This window comes from Argopecten irradians, chromosome 9 (assembly GCF_041381155.1).
Source record: "Argopecten irradians isolate NY chromosome 9, Ai_NY, whole genome shotgun sequence".
Lineage (NCBI taxonomy): Eukaryota > Metazoa > Mollusca > Bivalvia > Pectinida > Pectinidae > Argopecten > Argopecten irradians.
In genome coordinates, this window is record NC_091142.1 from 6,710,056 (window position 1) to 6,729,446 (window position 19,391).

The 19,391-nt window shown below is 32.7% G+C and overlaps 2 protein-coding genes and 1 long non-coding RNA gene across 3 annotated transcripts; 2 read left to right on the forward strand and 1 right to left on the reverse strand.

Annotated features, from left to right (window-relative positions):
- Positions 1-762: 762 nt before the first annotated feature.
- LOC138331250 (uncharacterized) lies at positions 763-6,921 on the forward strand. Its single transcript, XM_069278754.1, has 5 exons — positions 763-866; positions 2,134-2,974; positions 3,406-3,479; positions 3,726-3,795; positions 4,098-6,921. Exons 2-5 carry the CDS (start codon positions 2,140-2,142, stop codon positions 4,223-4,225), a joined length of 1,107 nt encoding a protein of 368 aa, XP_069134855.1. The 5' UTR covers positions 763-866; positions 2,134-2,139; the 3' UTR covers positions 4,226-6,921.
- A 619-nt stretch (positions 6,922-7,540) lies between these two features.
- LOC138330810 (uncharacterized) lies at positions 7,541-12,684 on the reverse strand. Its single transcript, XR_011209595.1, has 5 exons — positions 12,491-12,684; positions 11,556-11,663; positions 10,516-10,784; positions 9,307-9,561; positions 7,541-8,147 (listed from the first exon to the last, which is right to left on the reverse strand). It is a non-coding gene; the product is annotated as an uncharacterized lncRNA (long non-coding RNA).
- Positions 12,685-14,570: 1,886 nt separating this feature from the next.
- On the forward strand, positions 14,571-19,191 carry LOC138331254 (uncharacterized). The gene is made up of 3 exons (XM_069278760.1): positions 14,571-14,789; positions 16,450-16,635; positions 17,042-19,191. The coding sequence occupies exons 1-3, from the start codon at positions 14,711-14,713 to the stop codon at positions 17,080-17,082; spliced, it is 306 nt and encodes a 101-aa protein (XP_069134861.1). The 5' UTR covers positions 14,571-14,710; the 3' UTR covers positions 17,083-19,191.
- Positions 19,192-19,391: the final 200 nt, after the last annotated feature.

The following is a 19,391-nucleotide window of genomic DNA, read 5'->3' on the forward strand; positions in this document are numbered from 1 at the left end:
GTTTAGAGTGCATACAACAATAATACACGAATTAATAACATAATGAAGAATCTAAACATGCTTCGTTTTCAGTATAAGGTAAGATAATCGACCTGTAATCGTCTTCAATTGTCTGAATCAAAGTTGATGAATCTCGCCATTTTGAATGGCATGCTCGATCCGCCATGTCAAAGTTGTCGGGGATTTCCGTTATAAATCAAGTATAATATATTTACGTCAGGATATATCTCATGTTTTATAAACATAGATATTATGATTATCTGCTAAAAGTAGATACTGTAATATTCGTAACAATTGCTCAAACGTTTAATGATATACATATGTCGAAATAGGCTCAGTTCCGCTATCACGGCAGTGATGCTTGGTTTTAAACTGTGTTAAAGAAAAAAAATTCTCCTAGATGGGATGTAATTTTGGGTTGAAAATCCCAATTTTTTGCATTTTTCAAAACAACAAATTTGGTTACCATGGTTTTTACAGGCTCACAAAACCACAAAAAGCGGACCTGTTCAAAAATGAACTCTGCATAACAATTGCAACTGTTGTGTAGATTAAAATATCTATACTTTTATATAGATGTTACTTAAGGTTAAAAAGCTGTGTGTACATAATTGAAGCCTGCACTTTATTTTGCTGATTTTTTCAAATCTACTGTACACTGGCACCTAGTAGGCTGTTATGCGGGAGGAGTTATCGTCCTTGTTTCTAATGACGTTAACAATTAGAGTTATTTCCCCTTGTTATTGTTATCGTTGCCTGAGTTTACGCGCGGTAACAACACAAAGTGCCTTTCTACAAATTTTCGTCTTACGAACTATCGTTCTACAAACTCATCACTTTATTGGTCTTTATCTTCGGGAAACATCGTAAGTATATCAGTGTAAAAGGAGCGGGTCGTTGTGATTTGTATTTAGTGTTAAATAGGCCTCTGTTACCCAGCTGACGAAGTATGTATGCTTCTTTCAATCTTTGGCACAGTCGGCAGAGTAGTTTTTACCCATCTTTACATTACTTACGTTTATCCCTCTCTCACTATATTGTATATTATATTACTAAGGTTTATCCCTGTCTCACTATATTGTTTATTATATAACTAAGGTTTACCCCGTCTCACTATATTGTACATTTTATTACTAAGGTTTATCCCTGTCTCACCATATTGTATATTTTATTACTAAGGTTTACCCCGTCTCACTATATTGTACATTTTATTACTAAGGTTTATCCCTGTCTCACCATATTGTATATTTTATTACTAAGGTTTATCCCTATCCCACTATATTGTATAATATATATAATCAGGTTTACTCCTGTCTCACTATATTGTATATTATATAACTTAAGTTTACCCCTGTCTCACTATATTGTATATTATATAACTTAGGTTTATCACTTTCTCGCTATATTGTAATTTTATTACTAGGGTTTATCCCTATCCCACTATATTGTATATTAAATACCTTAGTTTTATCCCTGTCTCACTATACTGTATATTATATAGCTAAGGTTTATCCCTGTCTCACTATATTGTACATTTTATTACTAAGGTTTATCCCTATCCCACTAAATTGTATATTATATAACTTAGGTTTATCACTCTTTCACAATATACTTCATTATATTACTTAGCTTTTTATCTCTTCCACTATATTGTATATTATATTACTTACTTATTATATCATTCTCTCATTATATTAATATTATGTTACGTTGGTTTATTCCTCTCCCACTATATTGTATATTATATTACTTAGGTTTATCCCCCTCACACAATATTATATATTATATTACTTAAGTTTATCATTCTCCCACAATATAGTTCATTATATTACTTAGTTTTTGTCTCTTCCACTATATTGTATATTATATTACTTACTTGGTTTATCCCTCTCTCACTATATTGTATATTATATAACTTAGGTTTATCCCTCTCCCACTATATTGTACATTATATTACTTGGGTTTATCCCTGTCTCACTATATTGTACATTATATAACTAAGGTTTATCCCTGTCCTACTATATTGTATATTATGTTACTTAGAATTATCCCGAATAAACTATTTTCTAGTAATTCCAGTAATAAACTGAATACGATTTTCAAATGTATATAAGACTAATTACAATTTTACAGTTAACCATGGATTGCGGTTACGATTCAGAAGACCAAGTTTCTGGTTTCCTGAACAATGTAGTGGACCAATCGATAAGCGACCTTATGGAGGAAGATGAAAAAAATCCTCAGATAGATTTTGGAGCTCAGAAACCAAACATGAATCAAGAGTTTCCAAAGACCAAATCTCTACCCTCATTAGAAACAAACGTAGACAGTCAGAAATACAAGCTATCAATGACACCTTCGCAGCCTGGCATAAACAGAAGGCCAACAAAGGTCGTGATGGATAACAAAGATTTAAGACGAAATCTTCTTCAAAGGCAATACAAACAGGCTGTAATCGACCAGCGTGCCAACAAAGCACCAGGAACAAGGGAGGAACCAGATAAACCTAGGAAGGCAACCACAGCAGACCTCCGATTAGATCCTTCATCTACTTCAGACCAAAAACCTGGCCAAGCCAGTCCTGCAACTGATACAGAAACCACAGATCCATCATCAAGTGAAAAAGCAGAACAAGACACAGAGGAAGATATGGATAAGAATATTGACGACTTCGTTAATATTTCACTTTCCTCTATTACGAAGGAGGAGATGTTAGACGAACATGTCGATGACTTCGTGAGTTCATCATTGATGAGGATTGTAGGTGACGATACAGCAATGGTTCTGATGGAAGACAATGAAAAGGAAATGCATCAAGATGTCAGAAGTGAAGATCATAAGTTAGGGACAATTGACATCGTCGGAGAAGCTAAAAAAGAAATAGAACAATTCCACACAGACAAAGATGGACACTCAACACCCACTGCCGATATCAATGAGAAGAAGGTTAATGATATCGAGGCTAAGGATTTAGGTGAGCAAGAAAGTCTTCAGCCGAAATTGTATACCGCTCATAAATATCTAACTATGATTTGACCTTTTTGTTCTTTACTAAGTTGTTTGGGCCTGTCGTTTTTATAACGGATGTAAAATTATTGGACTAAAATTGAATCAATGTGCTGTATTTGCATATAACATAGTTATCTGCTATTGCATATAGGTATTGATTGTTATGACGTCAATGTTTGTGAGCGTAACGTCATACCTTACAGAAAAACACGACATATGTTTCGTTTCTCTCACGAAATAATTACGTCACGATGGCTACCTACCTGCATTGGAGAATTTAACTCTATCATATACCAACTCAAAAAAAGTACAAGTGTATGCATGTTCGATAGATATTTTGATAATTCACAACCAAAGACACTGTAACCACAAACGTATTTCTCCCGTAATTTACAGATTTGGCTGAGACTATTGACAGTGCTGTTCCGGAGAATAAAGCTTCCAATCGGAGTGTGTTCGGTTTCTTTATTGTAAGTATTTCAAAGCGTTTTGTCACAAAAACCTCTGTAATTTTCAGTAGTTTTTTTTATATCTTAAATTGTTTATTAAAAGTTTTTTAAACTCCTACTTAGTACTTTCATGATCATCAAATGTTGTAATAATGTATCACATATAAATAAAATTTCTCGTCTGTTGTACACGGTTATTCTTTTTCAAAATGACTCAATGATATATTAGATATGTTATCAATCATTGGAAAATGTTTTGTAATTCAGAGGAGAAGATCTACAGGCTCATTAAAATTGAGGTATCCCTGCCTCCAGCTAGTATGTGGAAACTCTAAAGGTAATTATAATGTCATATTTCACAAACATATTATACTTTGCAAATAACAACAAATATATAAATATATAATAATATAAATATCATTATATTTATTTAATCTATGAAAATATGAATATTTTACTTACAAGACAATTCAGCTGACACAAGGCAAAGTTCTTAATACATGTACTTATGAAATGTAAGTTTGATGTGAAATATGGTAGTCTTTCTTTAGAACTACATAGAACATTATAAGCTTTACAGGCCTGTTGGGCCTCTTGTACCAGTCTGAGAGTATACTTAAAATCTTATTCTAATTTTAGTTGAAGATTCTGACAATTTTGCGGAAAACAAGAACACCAGCCGAACCAAGAAACCCGGTTTTCTAAGAAGATTATTCTCATGTCTGAGGAGGGAAGGAGGTCGAGTAGACCCCCGCAATGATGAATGAAAAGTTTAATATGGATGTGAAAAGTTTGATGTAGAATTTATATGATATCATCAAAAGAAAGAGGTTGGAAATATATATTTGGTTATTATAATTGATATATAACTGAAAAGCAAAAATATTCCATAGAAGATCATTGATGATATTACCAGTAAAGATATAAAAGAAGATTGATACAATTTATAGTGATTTGGATTATCATCAGATGATTTTATTTTAGTTTTTAGTACATTTTGCTTGTTAGCAGAGACAATTACTAATGTACACCTATAGCGTTATGAATGAACGGGCAGTTCTTGAAGGATAAATACGGTCTCCATGGTATTTATTGTCCAGCTCAAAAAAAAAGTATTCCAAATGGAAACTTTATTTAGTTAAAAAAAAACATATTGCAATTATGTTTTATATTTGCTTTATGTAATTCTTATTTGTTTGAAATATATGCAAAACTCATTTATTGATTTGATGGTTAAAGCATGGTATAATGCGAGTGCCACGATGATTTTATGTTTACTTTTTGTATTACCTATTTATTTATTGGATATATCTTTTGTAAAGTTCTTAAGTTGAAGCTTTCAAAATTATATCTAACTCAGGTTAAAGTTTTCAAAGTTGTATTTAACTCAGTCATTTAGATAACAATTTTTACATGATGTACACTTTGATATTAAGTTATATTTTTGTAATTCAATGTATTTCAAGAAATGTTTAAAGTCACTTTGACGAATATGTAGACAATATTGATATCATTATGGTTCCAAAGTGTTATACTGAAATACTAGTATGGTTGGATTATGTATAAATGTTGGTCTAAATTTTGTGACAAAAACTCTATTTTTAAGCTAAAATGGTTATAGATTAATTTATAGTTCACAACTTTAAATATCATAGTTCTTGCCTCGAAGACAGATTCCTGGGACAGATTTCGGAGCCGGTTTTTAAAGATTGACCATCTATTTACTGATCAAACCGACTCTTTAAGGTTAAAACAGATATATTAAAAACATGAAGAGTCTGGATTACTTTTGGTTATAAATACTGATTTAGGGATTCTTTTTATTTATTCGATATTTATACATTTTTACACAACGTTCCACCAGTACCTGTTACAGGCTATGTTAACCTAACTTCATGTACATGTATCTGTTTTGTAATAACAATTGTACTGATGAAGTTTAAGATGCTCAACCGCTGACAAATGGTATTTTTTTCACTACCAAAAACAGGAGTAGACGATTTAGTATTTTCTTAAGTTACAACACTTACTTACATTACACCATTATCACCAATGAAAAGTTTGAGCTTCTAATTTTATTTCACGATAAAAATATGAAAAATAATTAATTGCATCCCGAAAAAATTCCGTGGCACTATATTCTATATGAAATGAAGTACTGATTGCACATACCCTATAGACAAAATACATTATCTTATACTTATTTTTGTGTAGATTAGACATATATATACACGATTAAACATCAATTATTGTACAAATGTTGAATATTATTTATGCTCTGTCGGCGGTGGAGCATCTTTAAGTGATGACATAAATAATTAGTTTTAATGAAAGTTAATTATGTACTTTAGTGCTGTATCAGTTAGTGACAGTTACCGTTATCGATGTTGATTTGTACTTTACACTTATACTACAAACTACTTTATCAGAAGGTACTTAACAGTTAGTACCATTGTTGTATACTTACTTACCTGTGTCAGTTTGGTACTACATTTAATGCCTATTGCACTTTTCTATAAGTGTAAATTCAATACAGGTTAATATTTTGTATCCTTATGTTGCAATTGATTAAAGTATCAGATAACCTGAGAAATACATGTATGGGTGGATTATACATAAGTGTTGGTCCAAATTTTGTGACAAGAAATACATTTTTAAATTTTCAAAAATTGTTATAAATTAATTTAAAGTTCATGATTTTAAATACCATTTTCTTGCTTAGAAGACAGATTCCTGGGACAGATTTCGGAACTGACTTTTTAGTATTGGCAATCTATCTAGTGATCAGACAGACTCTTTAAGGTTAAAGCAGTCTATTTTGATATGCAGAGTAGTGGGTTTTAGGTTTTAAATTCTGAATTTTTATTTTATTATATTTTTTTTTTTGTTACATATAATTGATTTTTGCACTTGTGCATTTTTCACCACCTCCAGTTGCAAGGTTAAACTGAACTTTTGTATATCAATGGAGATTTGGCTAGAATTTAGGCATTATTTAATGAAAGTTTATTTGGTACATCTGTATACTAATAACCATTAATTAGCCATTTTTTTCCATGAATGCATATGCTATAAACTTAATTTATAAGTTTACCATAATGAATTGTAAACTTATGCTATCTGTGATGATTATAAATTTATATTTATATTAAAATAAATTGTTACAAATTTTATTTTTGATATATCTTTTAGTTTGTCATTATTTCAAGTACCCGATATATATTTTTCCATCTTCAATGCTCCAGAGGTTACTTCCACTGTCGTTATATCCACCCCTGGACTATCTCATACATATAATAAAACTTAAGGCATGCGCAGTTCAAGAGATTAAAATCGACCAATCGCGGGCCAGCAGAAACTTTCTTTGAAGACTACAAACAGGTTGTCAACTACAAAGCCGCAAAGTCGATCACAATGTACCGTTATTCGATTTTTGTAATGCAAATTAAAGGACCAAATAATCTGTTCACCCATTGGCACAGACAGAGCCTTCAGTTTTGATATGGCATAATCAAGGGACGGATATTACGACACCTGAATGTTGAGGATGGAATGATAATTTCCATGCAAAACGTAACAGTTTTCAAATTTTTTCTACCCATGAATCGCAGCAGTTACCGATCTGAATGTTCCATGTAGAATGTAAAAGTTACCTTGTAATACAGGGCTGATTAAAATCTGCCAAAAGTGGCGATCAAACTTGGCTAAGCCCTTAAGGCATTTAACTTTGTTTCCAAGTTTTAACAATATTAGTTTTAACATGTGTTAGTTATTACACAGAAACTGCAGAAAAATGGCATTTGTAGTAAATTAAAGGGCCATAACTCTGATAAATAACATCCACTGAAAGAGTTGATCGGACCTGACCAGGTACTTAAGGCATTCAACCTTGTTACCAAGTTTGAAGAAAATCGCTAAATATTTATAACAGTTGTTGTACGGAAGTGGCAGAAACTGACTTTTTTTATTTATTTAGGCAAAGGGCCATAACTCCGAATGTACTGTTTGAAACGGAAGGATGACGAGAAAACATGGTTTCATAAATAAAACATTCATATATATATACAGTATATTAATTGGTTTACAACGAGTATACAAATCACATCAAACGTCAATAAAATAATGTGCAAATTGCAACCATATTAAAAATATGTCTCGAATGAATGCTCTTTTCTTATGATATTTTATGAAATGAGTTTTTAAACTTCAAGACGAGTTTGGTTATATCATATATACATATTACGTTTTCTACATGAAGCTACAAGTCATGACTTCACAATGAATTTTCAGCCAATGAAAATCGCTGAAAGTGGTTGCAAATATAACACATGGGCCAAGTCACTGGATATCAGGCGGATTATGTGATAAAAACATATATCCTCTTTAGCCAGTGAACAATGTGAAAACGTCCTTACATTTCTACGAGACACCATAGTGCCATCCCAGAGGATACTATCGCTGCTTTAGCCGAGGCTGAAAGACCGACAACTCCGAAAGATTGTAGAGTAGAGAACAGTCCCCCAGAAGCTACACTTCCCCCATAGCTGGACCTCCAAGCTGCGGCCACGGTACCCTTTCCTACTCCTCCTGTGCCGAATCCGAAAAGGCCAAGGGCAGGAGCAAATCTGGCCACACCGATACCGCCTATTCCTCCAGCTACTAAGGCAGCTGACATGCATCCCCAACTAACTACAATATTAGAAATAGTCAGTTTGAAGTTTACCATTCTATTTTAGCAAATAAACAGTTATATTGCTGATTGAGTATTATTCAATTTTTTATTCAAGATTAGGATATTTTCTCTCGTTTATGGAAATAAATTCGGCGGAATTGTACATTAAATTCAGTTTGTAGTTAAGCACAGGTTTTCATATTTTTGATATGCATTGATGTGAAACATTCTTTTAGTGTTCCAGCATAGCTAATCAAGTAGTCTCATCGATAAGTCGATATATACAACACTTAGAATTATTGTTATTGTAATCATTTCTTTTATCTATTTTCTGTAGATTCTCACACAGGCTCAACCCATCCGTTTCGTGATATTGCTACACCAGATAATAAATGTCAATGTAGATACTGGCAATTATCATACATTCGATTTAAAAGTAACACAAAGCTTCATCAAAGTGGCAGTCTGTATTTGGTTTACTTTTCAGAAGGATTTTACGGAGCTGAAAGTATCACATTTGTTAATAATTGACATGACCGAAAATAGCACTCAAAATTTTGACATTTCCTGTTTTTCAAATGTAGCCGAAATTTGTTAGATTTTAGTCATCATTTATCTACAAATGTGTAATTATAATATGATGTTATTGATACTCTTGAAAAAATTATATAGTTTAACGACATAAAACCTGAGTTCAACACCGTTTTGGATAAACCTGTCATACACCTCTACGGACAATAAAACTGGCTCCTGAGACCTTTTGATTTTTTAAACATACAACTGCATTGCAACGGTTGGCATTAATGTTGCAACATATAACATATTGTTTTAATAAAATTGGTTCGTGGCCAATTTTCCATTTTCCATGAAAGAGGTTCTTTCTAATAAGCATAATATTCATCGATATATACTAGTATCTTTTTGCAAACTAGATAGAAAAAAAGGCATTTTATCCAAACTGTTTTTTGAGAAACGTCGGAAAAAGTATATATTTTTTTCTTGTGGTTGTTTTATTATGAATTTTGTATATTTTGTTAAAAGCTCAGTACACATTTTATGTCGAGTTTGGTATACATTTTATGTCGAGTTTGTTATATATTTTATTCAATGCTTAGTACAGATTGCATTCAAAGTTTATCATACATCAGTATACATTTTATTTTGACTTTGGCATACCTTCTATTAATATCGTGGTAAACGTTTTTTCTCAGGTTCTCTTTTCAGGTTGTTCCGGACCGCGTATATTTTTAGCCTGTACCATGTGTTGTCCTCCAGGTCTTCTAGCAGTACTGATGGATTTTTTTGTCTCATATTCTCTCATGAAATCGTAAGTATCTCCCGAAACCACATTGCCACCAGAGAGAGCCCATCTCAAATCAAATGATATGGAAGTAACTTTTCTCCATGTTAACTTACCAGGCCTATTAGGATCTGTGAAAATGAAACTAAGTAATTATTTTAAGACTTAATTCTTAATGGATATGGTATTTCTTAAGATATTTCGTTAAATACATAACTTTGCTGTGAATCCATAAATATTAAAATCTTATCTTTATCAATTAATTTTAAGACTTATCTATTAATGGAGGAAGATTTTCGTTAAACCCATAACATTGCTGTGAATCCATGAAGATAAAAGTCTTACCATTGTCAATTAATGTTAAGATATATTTCTAAATGAAGATGAAATTACGATAAACCGTAATGGAGTCCAAAATTATTAGTCTAATACAGCACTTATCATTTTCTTAACAATTTTATGTAGATTAATATAAAGTTGATTTCTATAAAGTGGGTCGTCTTATGTTCCCAATCATTGTCCTAATTACTGTATGTTAATTGACTTTCACTACGCCACGCGGCAAAACAGACAAATAAAATTGCATTACTAACTGCAAACATAGATTTACAAAGTGAATCTTGCATTTTTGGCGCGCTCGGTGACGTCATCTTAGGCCATAGATATTTTTATATTATAATTGTAATTGATATATTTTTTTTATTCCTTGTTTTTACTTAGGAAACATAGTGGGGCTTTAAATGTCCAAGCGTTTCGGAAACGAATAGCAAATAGGTTAATCACCAATCATAACGTTCTTATGTGAATCTTTGTTACAATGAAGGTTGATTTAGCTATTATGCCGTCTGGCACAGTGCTTATCAAATAACGCGCGGTAATTAGAAAGGCGCCGGGAAACATAAGACGACCCGCGTTATGAAAATTAGCATAACAAATTATGATAAGGGAAGAATTAGTAAACTAATAACACTTGAAACTACAAAATTATCAAAAGTATTTAGCGAAAGTTACTGACTGAGATGACATTGATGGCTTTAGTGGATGACCTAATTTCTTGACTGGGTTCATAATATTAGGATACTAACAAGTTGTAACGATGATGTTCTGTGAAATAACTCTTTGTGTCACTCCACACTCGCCAAGATCTTATACATTTCTCCGGGCATCAGTTCATCTATATAACTAGATGTTTCGTCTGCTCCCACGGTTATGATGTTAAAATTTTCGGAGTATTCCAGAGCCCATTGGACTTCATAGCTGTCTGCTGCATGACTGAGTGGACGCTGCCATTCAAGCGATATGGAGTTGGTGTTCTTTCTCGTGACGACTAGTTGATAGATTGCCAAATCTAAATCTACAAATAAAAAGTATAAAATTGTTTGTTATTTACAGATGTGAACTATACATATCCATAAAAAACAATATAGAAATTGTTTGATTGGTTTGTATTCACTTTGATATCAACATGAAAATATATCATTTGTGCATTTGTAAAATTCATGTACCACGTGATACTCCTTTTAATGCATTGGACAATCTTTTCTGATGCTGGCGATTATTTTCTGTACTTCTGGTAATACTCACACAGAAAAGATTTGAGATGTTGAGAACTGGGGCATTACATGATCAAAATAACAGTTTTACAAAGTATAAAAACATTTTAAAGTGCCTGTAGAATGTCCTCTTGATGTGTAGATAATGAAGACAGCTCTCTTGGTTAAATTTGTGATGTACATGTACATGAGATTGACACTGACTTTTGACCCAAATAACCTTTGATCTTGCTCCAGTCTTGTTTGCTATTTATTTTCTGTATTTGAACATTTCTAAAATGAACACTACATAATCAAACAACTCAGACAAATGACATATATTATTTTATTTGGTTTATTGTTCATAAATTATTCAAAAGTTATACATACTAGGTATGTAAACATGCAATAATCATTATTATTCCTTTTTTCATTTGTGTGAAGCAGAAATGAATTATTTGAAAATATCCTGGTGATAATAGTAAAGAACTATGCTAGGTTTGTACTTCAAGTCTGAATCTGTCCTTCCTTCTTGAAAATAATTTCTTTCTGGTTCATAATGGGTACATTACAAACAGACTTTATTTTCTTACTGTCAGTTTTGATCTCAGAGATACATATAGTTGTTTTTCCCTTTTATTTTTGGGCGAGCTGCCATCACATCTTGCACTTGTGTCATCTGGTTGAAGGTCCCATACATTCTATAAAGAAAATATGGAGTAAATGTCAGTTATGTACAGAGATAAATACTGTATACATGCATGTACCTTATCTTTCAGTGAAAGCCTACATGTAAAACTAACTACACGTAGTTCCAATTGTTTTCTGTCAAACACAAATTTATAACAATTACACATCTTTTGAACACAAGTTTATCAAAATCAAACCTCACTAGATACTAAGTTAGTCATTTCTTGAATTAAAGGTCTAGGCATTTTCATGTGAGGAATAATGGTACTAATTAGTGCCAGAATTTATGTAGCCTAAATGTATTGGACATAATATATAATACATATTGTAAAAAGTAATTCAATATTCTTTACTTACACCACTTATGATGTATTGGTGTGAATTTTATATAATTAAGATCAGCAGATAGCATAACGAGTACGTGACTAAGTAACTTTAAGTCTAAAAAACAATCTTACACACACGGGCACTGATGAAGCAAGTTTGAAAGTGGCTTCTTTAATACAGTAATATCCATAGCATACAGTAAAAGGATATATATTTCACTGCATATGCATAAAATTATAAATACACAAATAGATATCGGAATAGATATCACACTCCTGACGTTGTAACAGTACGTACACTGAAGAATGCGATCAGCTTTTAGGCTAAGGAAAGGCGTATAATACGACTCTATGCATGCTTCTGTTGTAATCCAAGATTAAATCTGTTATATGTTCCCCAATTTATCAACACTTTTCCTGATTTCTTATCTCTATTTTACTATGGTACCAATTTCAAAAAGCGACCAAACACTTACAGAATATAACTGTTACCCCTTCGGGGCCCCACTCACCTTATAGAGACGAAGAGAAGTCAGTTTATGTGGTTTTGGTAGATCATTCACAAATCATAGCTGTTGTCATAGCTCGAATTCGTTTCCATGTAATATTCTCACCAATTCACAACATTTTTAGTTTAAATAATCTCCTTATTCACTTCGAATCAGCAGTTGATTCTAAGCCGGTAAGCTTTCACTGCAAAGCTCGCTCCATTGCGGTAAACAACTTTTATGTCCGGACATGCGCAAAGTAGCATTTCTAAACTTTGGGGGCGTTAACTATTGACTTTCTGTCGGACCGCGCATAAGTCTAAAATAAAATTTTGTATATTTATAACTTTGGACCTCTTAACTTTCTAGACTTGTAATTAGGGGAAAGTTCATAACTGTTTAGGGCTATTACACCATATCTTGTCATTGTTTGTTTTACGGACTCTGAAGGATACGGATTATGCGGCTAGTCAACTATATCGGAAAATCCCTAGTTCTAAAAGAAAGTAGATCAACCGGTTTTACTGTGATAGGTTAGAAAATCCCTTGGTGGTGAAATGCGTGTGAAATGTTCAAACTCGCTCGCTGTCCGCCATTACATATTATGGTCAAACATCTTGCATGCCGAACCCAGTCCCTTGCTCTTAGAGTAATGCTACTTTTGTCTAGAACTGCTCAAATCGCTCTGACAGAAGTGTGTTTACCTTATTAGGTGAATTGTCTTGCCTGAAAAATCATTATATCACCTCCATAGTGGTCATGTAGTTTATTTGTTTAACGTGCTTGGCTTTGGCTCGGGTATGGGTACAACGTACATATTACATATTGTACCTGCTTAATCATGTTGATCAACGATTTGTAATTACAACGGTATCACTTATAATACTAAACAATATCGTGGAATTTGTCAATATTTTATATTATATGTTTCATAAGAAATGTAGAACAATACATTTATGCCATATTTTGCTTCTTGGTTATGTAGAAGATTTAGCCTAAGTGAATTGTCCCTTTAAAGATGCTCCACCGCTGACAAACGGTATTTTTTCACTTTTAAAAACAAGAGCAGACGATTTAGTATTTTTATTCAGTTACAAAAGTTACTTACTTTCCACCATTGCCACCATTGAAAAGTTTGAGCTTCTGATTTTACTTTAAGTTAAAGATATAAAAAATAATTAATTGCATCCCGAAAAAATTCCATGACACTATATCCTATATGGAATGAAGATCTGATTGTGCATGCACCGATGACAAAATAAAATATTTCATATTGCTTTTTGTGTTAATTAGACATATATATACACGATTAAACACCAATTATTGTTCAAATGATGAATATCATTTATGCTCTGTCGGCGGTGGAGCATCTTTAATATATTTTTGGGTTAAAAAGTCAAAAATATGAAGAATGCCGTTCCGCTTTCTGTCTATAATTTCATAAACCCAAAAGATAATAAAAAAAAATCCTTTTAAAGGTAGATAGAGGAATTTTATTTGATTGTGTACCTATTTACCCTCGCTTCTAAGGTCATTACAGTTGTAAGTACATGTACACGTGTAGATATTGCGATAAAATTAAAAGATCATTACTCGCTGACGAAAAAAGCACATAAGTTCTATTATTGGTATATTAACTCATTCACCCCTGAAATGTTATAATGGACTGGTCTAGTCTTTGATTTAGAAGAGTCAATATATATCTTCAGGGGAGAATGAGTTAACACCATAACTAGTTTATACTAAGCCACCTGTATCCATTTGTGTGACCCAAAGCTGATTAAGATAATCATAAATAACGCCAGGTGTCAAATGAAATGAATTCATGCCTTCATAGTCAGTTGTTTTTCATTTAGGAGAAAAATATCTAATCTTGTAAACAGGATGTTGATATAAACAATAATGAATGACCGTTTCGGTAAATCAACAGAAAACAAGGATGGTACACATGAGGGTTTTAGCATTACTTCGTGTTTCATATTAAATAGGATACGTTAATCGTATTAACACTAATCCCACTCAAAGGTGCAAACTTTGAAAACAAACACTAAAAATTAATCACTAGACAAGCAAAGCAGGGTCTTTTCTTTTTCAATATCAATGTTTGTGGCACTTGCAATCTTCATTGCTGGAATAAAAAGAATGAAATATAACGATATGTGATGTAGATAGTCGGAGATAAATGTGACATTTAGTATTTCGCAGCTTTCATATGTAAAGTCTGGCTACAATTATATCTTCAACATGACTAAAACTGTTTTTGTTTACCTCGTTCTCATCATCACTGCTTACGTTATTGTGGCTGAAGCGAAACACCTTTCACGTGAGTATTGTTTACGTGTAATTCAGTTACAAACAGATATTAATAAGATTTTCATCGAATCAGGCGTAGACTTTATGATAATATACTTTATTAAGACTTGATAACATATTGAGTGATTACTTGTCTCACATATGGTCAATTAAAAATGCACAAAATATACAATATTTACGATCATAGAGTAGTAAATAATGTAGAATTTTTGTGAATAAACATATTAGGTTGAGGATAATTATTAAGAGGTTTATTTTTTTTAAATAGAATAATAATAGTAATCACGAATAAAAAAAACACCTGAATATTGATGAAATTAAAATGAAATGCAAGAAATATAACAGATCCTTAAGCGCCCAGGTAGTAACAATTATATTTCTTGCGTATATTTTTTGCATCAACATTCAGTTTTTGCGTTGAACAAACGCCCACTACTATTTCTGTTGCTGTGAAATGTGTAAATAAGCAATTTAAAGCTTAAAGATTGCATTTAAGCATATAAACCATTTATAAAGTTTACTAACGTTCTTTAATATGTACGTTAAAAATAAATAATTAAAAACTTTAAGTGAGATAAACCCTGGATGTTGCTGTAAACCATCTTTCTTTCGCGTGTGATTTACTTTCGCGAGTTTCTCGATCAAAGGAAATTCGCGAAAGTTTATCTCCGGGAATTAACCTCTGCATCATCCATTTATATTGGAATACCAATTCTCAATAAAAATCGCGAACTTGTTTTGAAATTGTTTATTTTTTCTGACAACGAACAATCGTGACCATATATTTTAATTAGGGGTTGTGGTGTACCATGCTAATGCAGAGAAAAAAATATTTACAAGGAAGTTCAATCGATGACGATACTAAAAAGTAAATAGGATAAACTATATAACATATACAGGGTGTCCAAAAGACATGTCCCGACTTTGACAGGTAAGAACTTTTGCAATACTAAACTTTTTTGAAAATTCAAAATGATTTGGAAAGCAGGAGTATCCTAATTTAACTTAATTATGTACAAATGTACAGATTACATCATCATTATGTGTGATGACGTCATAAAAGAAATGATGACATCGATAATGTCACAATTTGGTTAGTTTCCAGCACCTTGAAGATTCAGGCTGAAGTTATTTAACTCGACTATGCGGCTGGAAAAACGCCTACTTTAGTAAAGGAAATGTTATGAAAATGTCACCCAGATATATCTAGTCCGTCTACACACACAATGGCATGTTTTTTTTTTTTTTTTTTTGCTTTTTTTTTTTTTTTATAAGAAATGATGTCTATTATTTTTGAAAATAGCATACCGCATAGTTCAATAGTATGTACATCAACATTCTAATCACTTCTTAAAATATTTAAGGATTGATTTGATATAAACAGACCGCAAGAGTGCACTCAGATTTTTGTCTTAAATTTATATAACATACAAAATATATTTAGATTGGTTTTCATAATTCAATTTCCTAAAGATAATCTCTTCAGAACTCATAATTCATCTCGGGACTCTTCTTTGCTCTGAAATCATTACACCGTTGTCTCAGCAATCATACACAGCGTTACGTAGATTTTAATCCAATGAAAATGCTCTTTATAAGTAAACTAAAATTATATGTAAATATTCTTAAACATTTTCACACAATATGTATAACTGCAATATTTTTTTCAGAATCAACTAAGTCAAGTGCACTTGTCTCTCCTACGCCATCCGCTGGTGCCACGACCAATGATGTAGATAACTTGGAATCAAGGAAGGCACTTGCTGAATCCATTTTGAACATGGTCTTATCAAAAATATGTGGAAGAAGGAAAACTTTCGATCTGAGGAAGAAGAGATGCCAGTATATCAATAAAGGTAGAATAATCAAAGTACTGAAAGTACTTTTAGGCGAAGCATTGGTTCGAAGACAAAATTTAAATTCAGTGAAGTCTACTACAATGTACATCAATATTAGTATTAGAATATAAAAAAAGTAAACATGAAACGATCCGCGTTATGAATTTAACATTTTACTCATTTTAATTAAATTTTTCAGAAGATGATGATGATGATGAGTGTAGTGTAAATGATAAATTAGTAACTTTTGTGACTGTACAAAATTATCGATCTCGTTTCACATTCCCATTTTAAAAACTAGAAGACGTTTCGGAAAGGTAGTGGGCCTTTAACGGACACATATTTGTATGTAATTTGTTCAATTGTTCGCTGTTTGTTATGAGACGTACTGCTTTTTCCATTATATGATAAATATGTTTTGCAGTTTTCGTGCACGCGTTTGGCAATCCTGGACTTGGGAAGTGAAATGCAACGAGCATGGAGACCAAGAGACAATTTTATACAACTAACTGGATGGTGTGTGCTGCAACATATGTTCATCATGTACTGAAAATGTTTTCGAAAAATGTTTCTTTCATAATATTAGCGGAAGAATTTATAATATTGCCTTATACATATTAATAGTTTAAACTAGAAATTTCACATATATTCATAAATTTCTGTTTAGTTTAAACATATTATATTCGGGAAAAATTACTTGGCACAAGTTATTAAACTGATACAAAGCGCTTTCTAACACAAACTTCAATTATTTATCAACAATATGAAGATAACAGCCTAACTTATACGATACAACTGTGAGAACTCCTATGTAGTATATTAAAACACAGCGATATTTTACAAACATCTTTATTTCTTTCATAGTCATTACATCAACGAATAATATATGAATAAAACTTGAGAGAGACGGTAAGAGGGAGAAGGAAGAGAAAGATGGTAAGAGGGAGAAGGAAGAGAGATGGTAAGATGGAGAAGGAAGAGAGAGATGGTAAGAGGGAGAAGGAAGAGAGATGGTAAGATGGAGAAGGAAGAGAGAGATGGTAAGAGGGAGAAGGAAGAGAGATGTTAAGATGGAGAAGGAAGAGAGATAGTAAGAGGGAGAAGGAAGAGAGATGGTAAGAGGGAGAAGGAAGAGAGATAGTAAGAGGGAGAAGGAAGAGAGATAGTAAGAGGGAGAAGGAAGAGAGAGAGGGTAAGATGGAGAAGGAAGAGAGAGATGGTAAGAGGGAGAAGGAAGAGAGATGGTAAGAGGGAGAAGGAAGAGAGATGGTAAGACGGAGAAGAAAGAGAGAGACGGTAAGAGGGAGAAGGAAGAGAGATAGTAAGAGAGAGAAGGAAGCGAGATAGTAAGAGGGAGAAGGAAGAGAGATGGTAAGAGGGAGAAGGAAGAGAGATGGTAAGAGGGAGAAGGAAGAGAGATAGTAAGAGGGAGAAGGAAGAGAGAGATGGTAAGAGGGAGAAGGAAGAGAGATGGTAAGATGGAGAAGGAAGAGAGAGATGGTAAGAGGGAGAAGGAAGAGAGATGGTAAGAGGGAGAAGGAAGAGAGAGACGGTGAGAGGGAGAAGGAAGAGAGATAGTAAGAGGGAGAAGGAAGAGATATAGTAAGAGGGAGGGAGAGGGAGAAGAGAGAGATATATAGAAGAGGAGACAGAGAAATAGGGGACATAAGTGAGTGAGGGGTTAGAATATTTTCGTATCGAGAATATAATTATGAGAATGATTACAAATAAGAGCAATAATTCCTATGCTATTCTACTGATAAAAAACCCGTTGTGTTATATCTTATAAAAGGGCATGCTATTTATTTAATGTTCTACGTGCGATATTTCAACTGATGTTAGCACATATATTAAAGGGACAATTCAGGCTAAAAGAACATTAAAATTTGTACATATACCGGAAAAAACCCAGATCTAGTGGAAATTAGATCAGTCGGTTTCACTGTGATATGCCAGAAAAGCCCGTGGTGGCGAAATGCGTGTGGAGTGTTCAAACTCGCTCGCTGTCCGCCATTACACATTGTGGTCGAACATCTTGTATGCCGAACCCCGTCCCTTGCTCGTAGAGTAATGCTACTTTTGTCTAGAACTGCTCAAATCGCTCTGACAATAGTGTGTTTACCTTATTAGGTGAATTGGCTCGTCTAAAAAATCATTTTATCACCTCCACAGTGGTTATGTAGTTCATTTGTTTAACGTGTGTGACGTTGGCTCGGGTATAGATACAGCGTACATATTTTACCTGCTGAATCGTATTGATCAACGATTTAATTACAGCGGTATAGATTAAAATACTAAACAATGACGTGGAATTTGTCAATATTTTATGTTATATGTTTCATAAGAAATGTAGAACAATACATTTATGCCATATTTTGCTTCTTGGTTATGTAAAAGAATTAGCCTGAGTGAATTGTCCCTTTAAATATATGGTCATCTTTGTTAATTCTAAATCTATATATATTTCTTTTATTTAATGTCATATTAAACTAAGGTTTTAACCAAACCATATAGTATTGTCACTTTTGTACGTATAAATGTATCAAGGGTATAAACTCTGCATCTAAAAAGAAACATATTGTCGTGTTTTTTTTTAAGATAAACGGGCTATTAAAAGTAAATATTCTTACTTTAGTAAGTGGATGTTTAGCCAATTTCGACATACATGCAAGTGTCAATCGAACTTAACTCAGCTCTTAACAAAACGAACGTTATTAATGATAAAAGTTTGAAGGAAATTGTAATTACCGCAGGGAAGCGAAGTGTCACAGACG

Coding starts and splice junctions, on each gene's coding strand:
- LOC138331254 (XM_069278760.1), top strand. CDS start 14,711: ATGACTAAAACTGTTTTTGTTTACCTCGTTCTCATCATCACTGCTTAC. Junction 14,790..16,449: donor TGAAGCGAAACACCTTTCAC/GTGAGTATTGTT, acceptor TATTTTTTTCAG/AATCAACTAAGTCAAGTGCA. Junction 16,636..17,041: donor ATGCCAGTATATCAATAAAG/GTAGAATAATCA, acceptor TATGTTTTGCAG/TTTTCGTGCACGCGTTTGGC.
- LOC138331250 (XM_069278754.1), top strand. CDS start 2,140: ATGGATTGCGGTTACGATTCAGAAGACCAAGTTTCTGGTTTCCTGAAC. Junction 2,975..3,405: donor TATCGAGGCTAAGGATTTAG/GTGAGCAAGAAA, acceptor CGTAATTTACAG/ATTTGGCTGAGACTATTGAC. Junction 3,480..3,725: donor GTGTGTTCGGTTTCTTTATT/GTAAGTATTTCA, acceptor TTTGTAATTCAG/AGGAGAAGATCTACAGGCTC.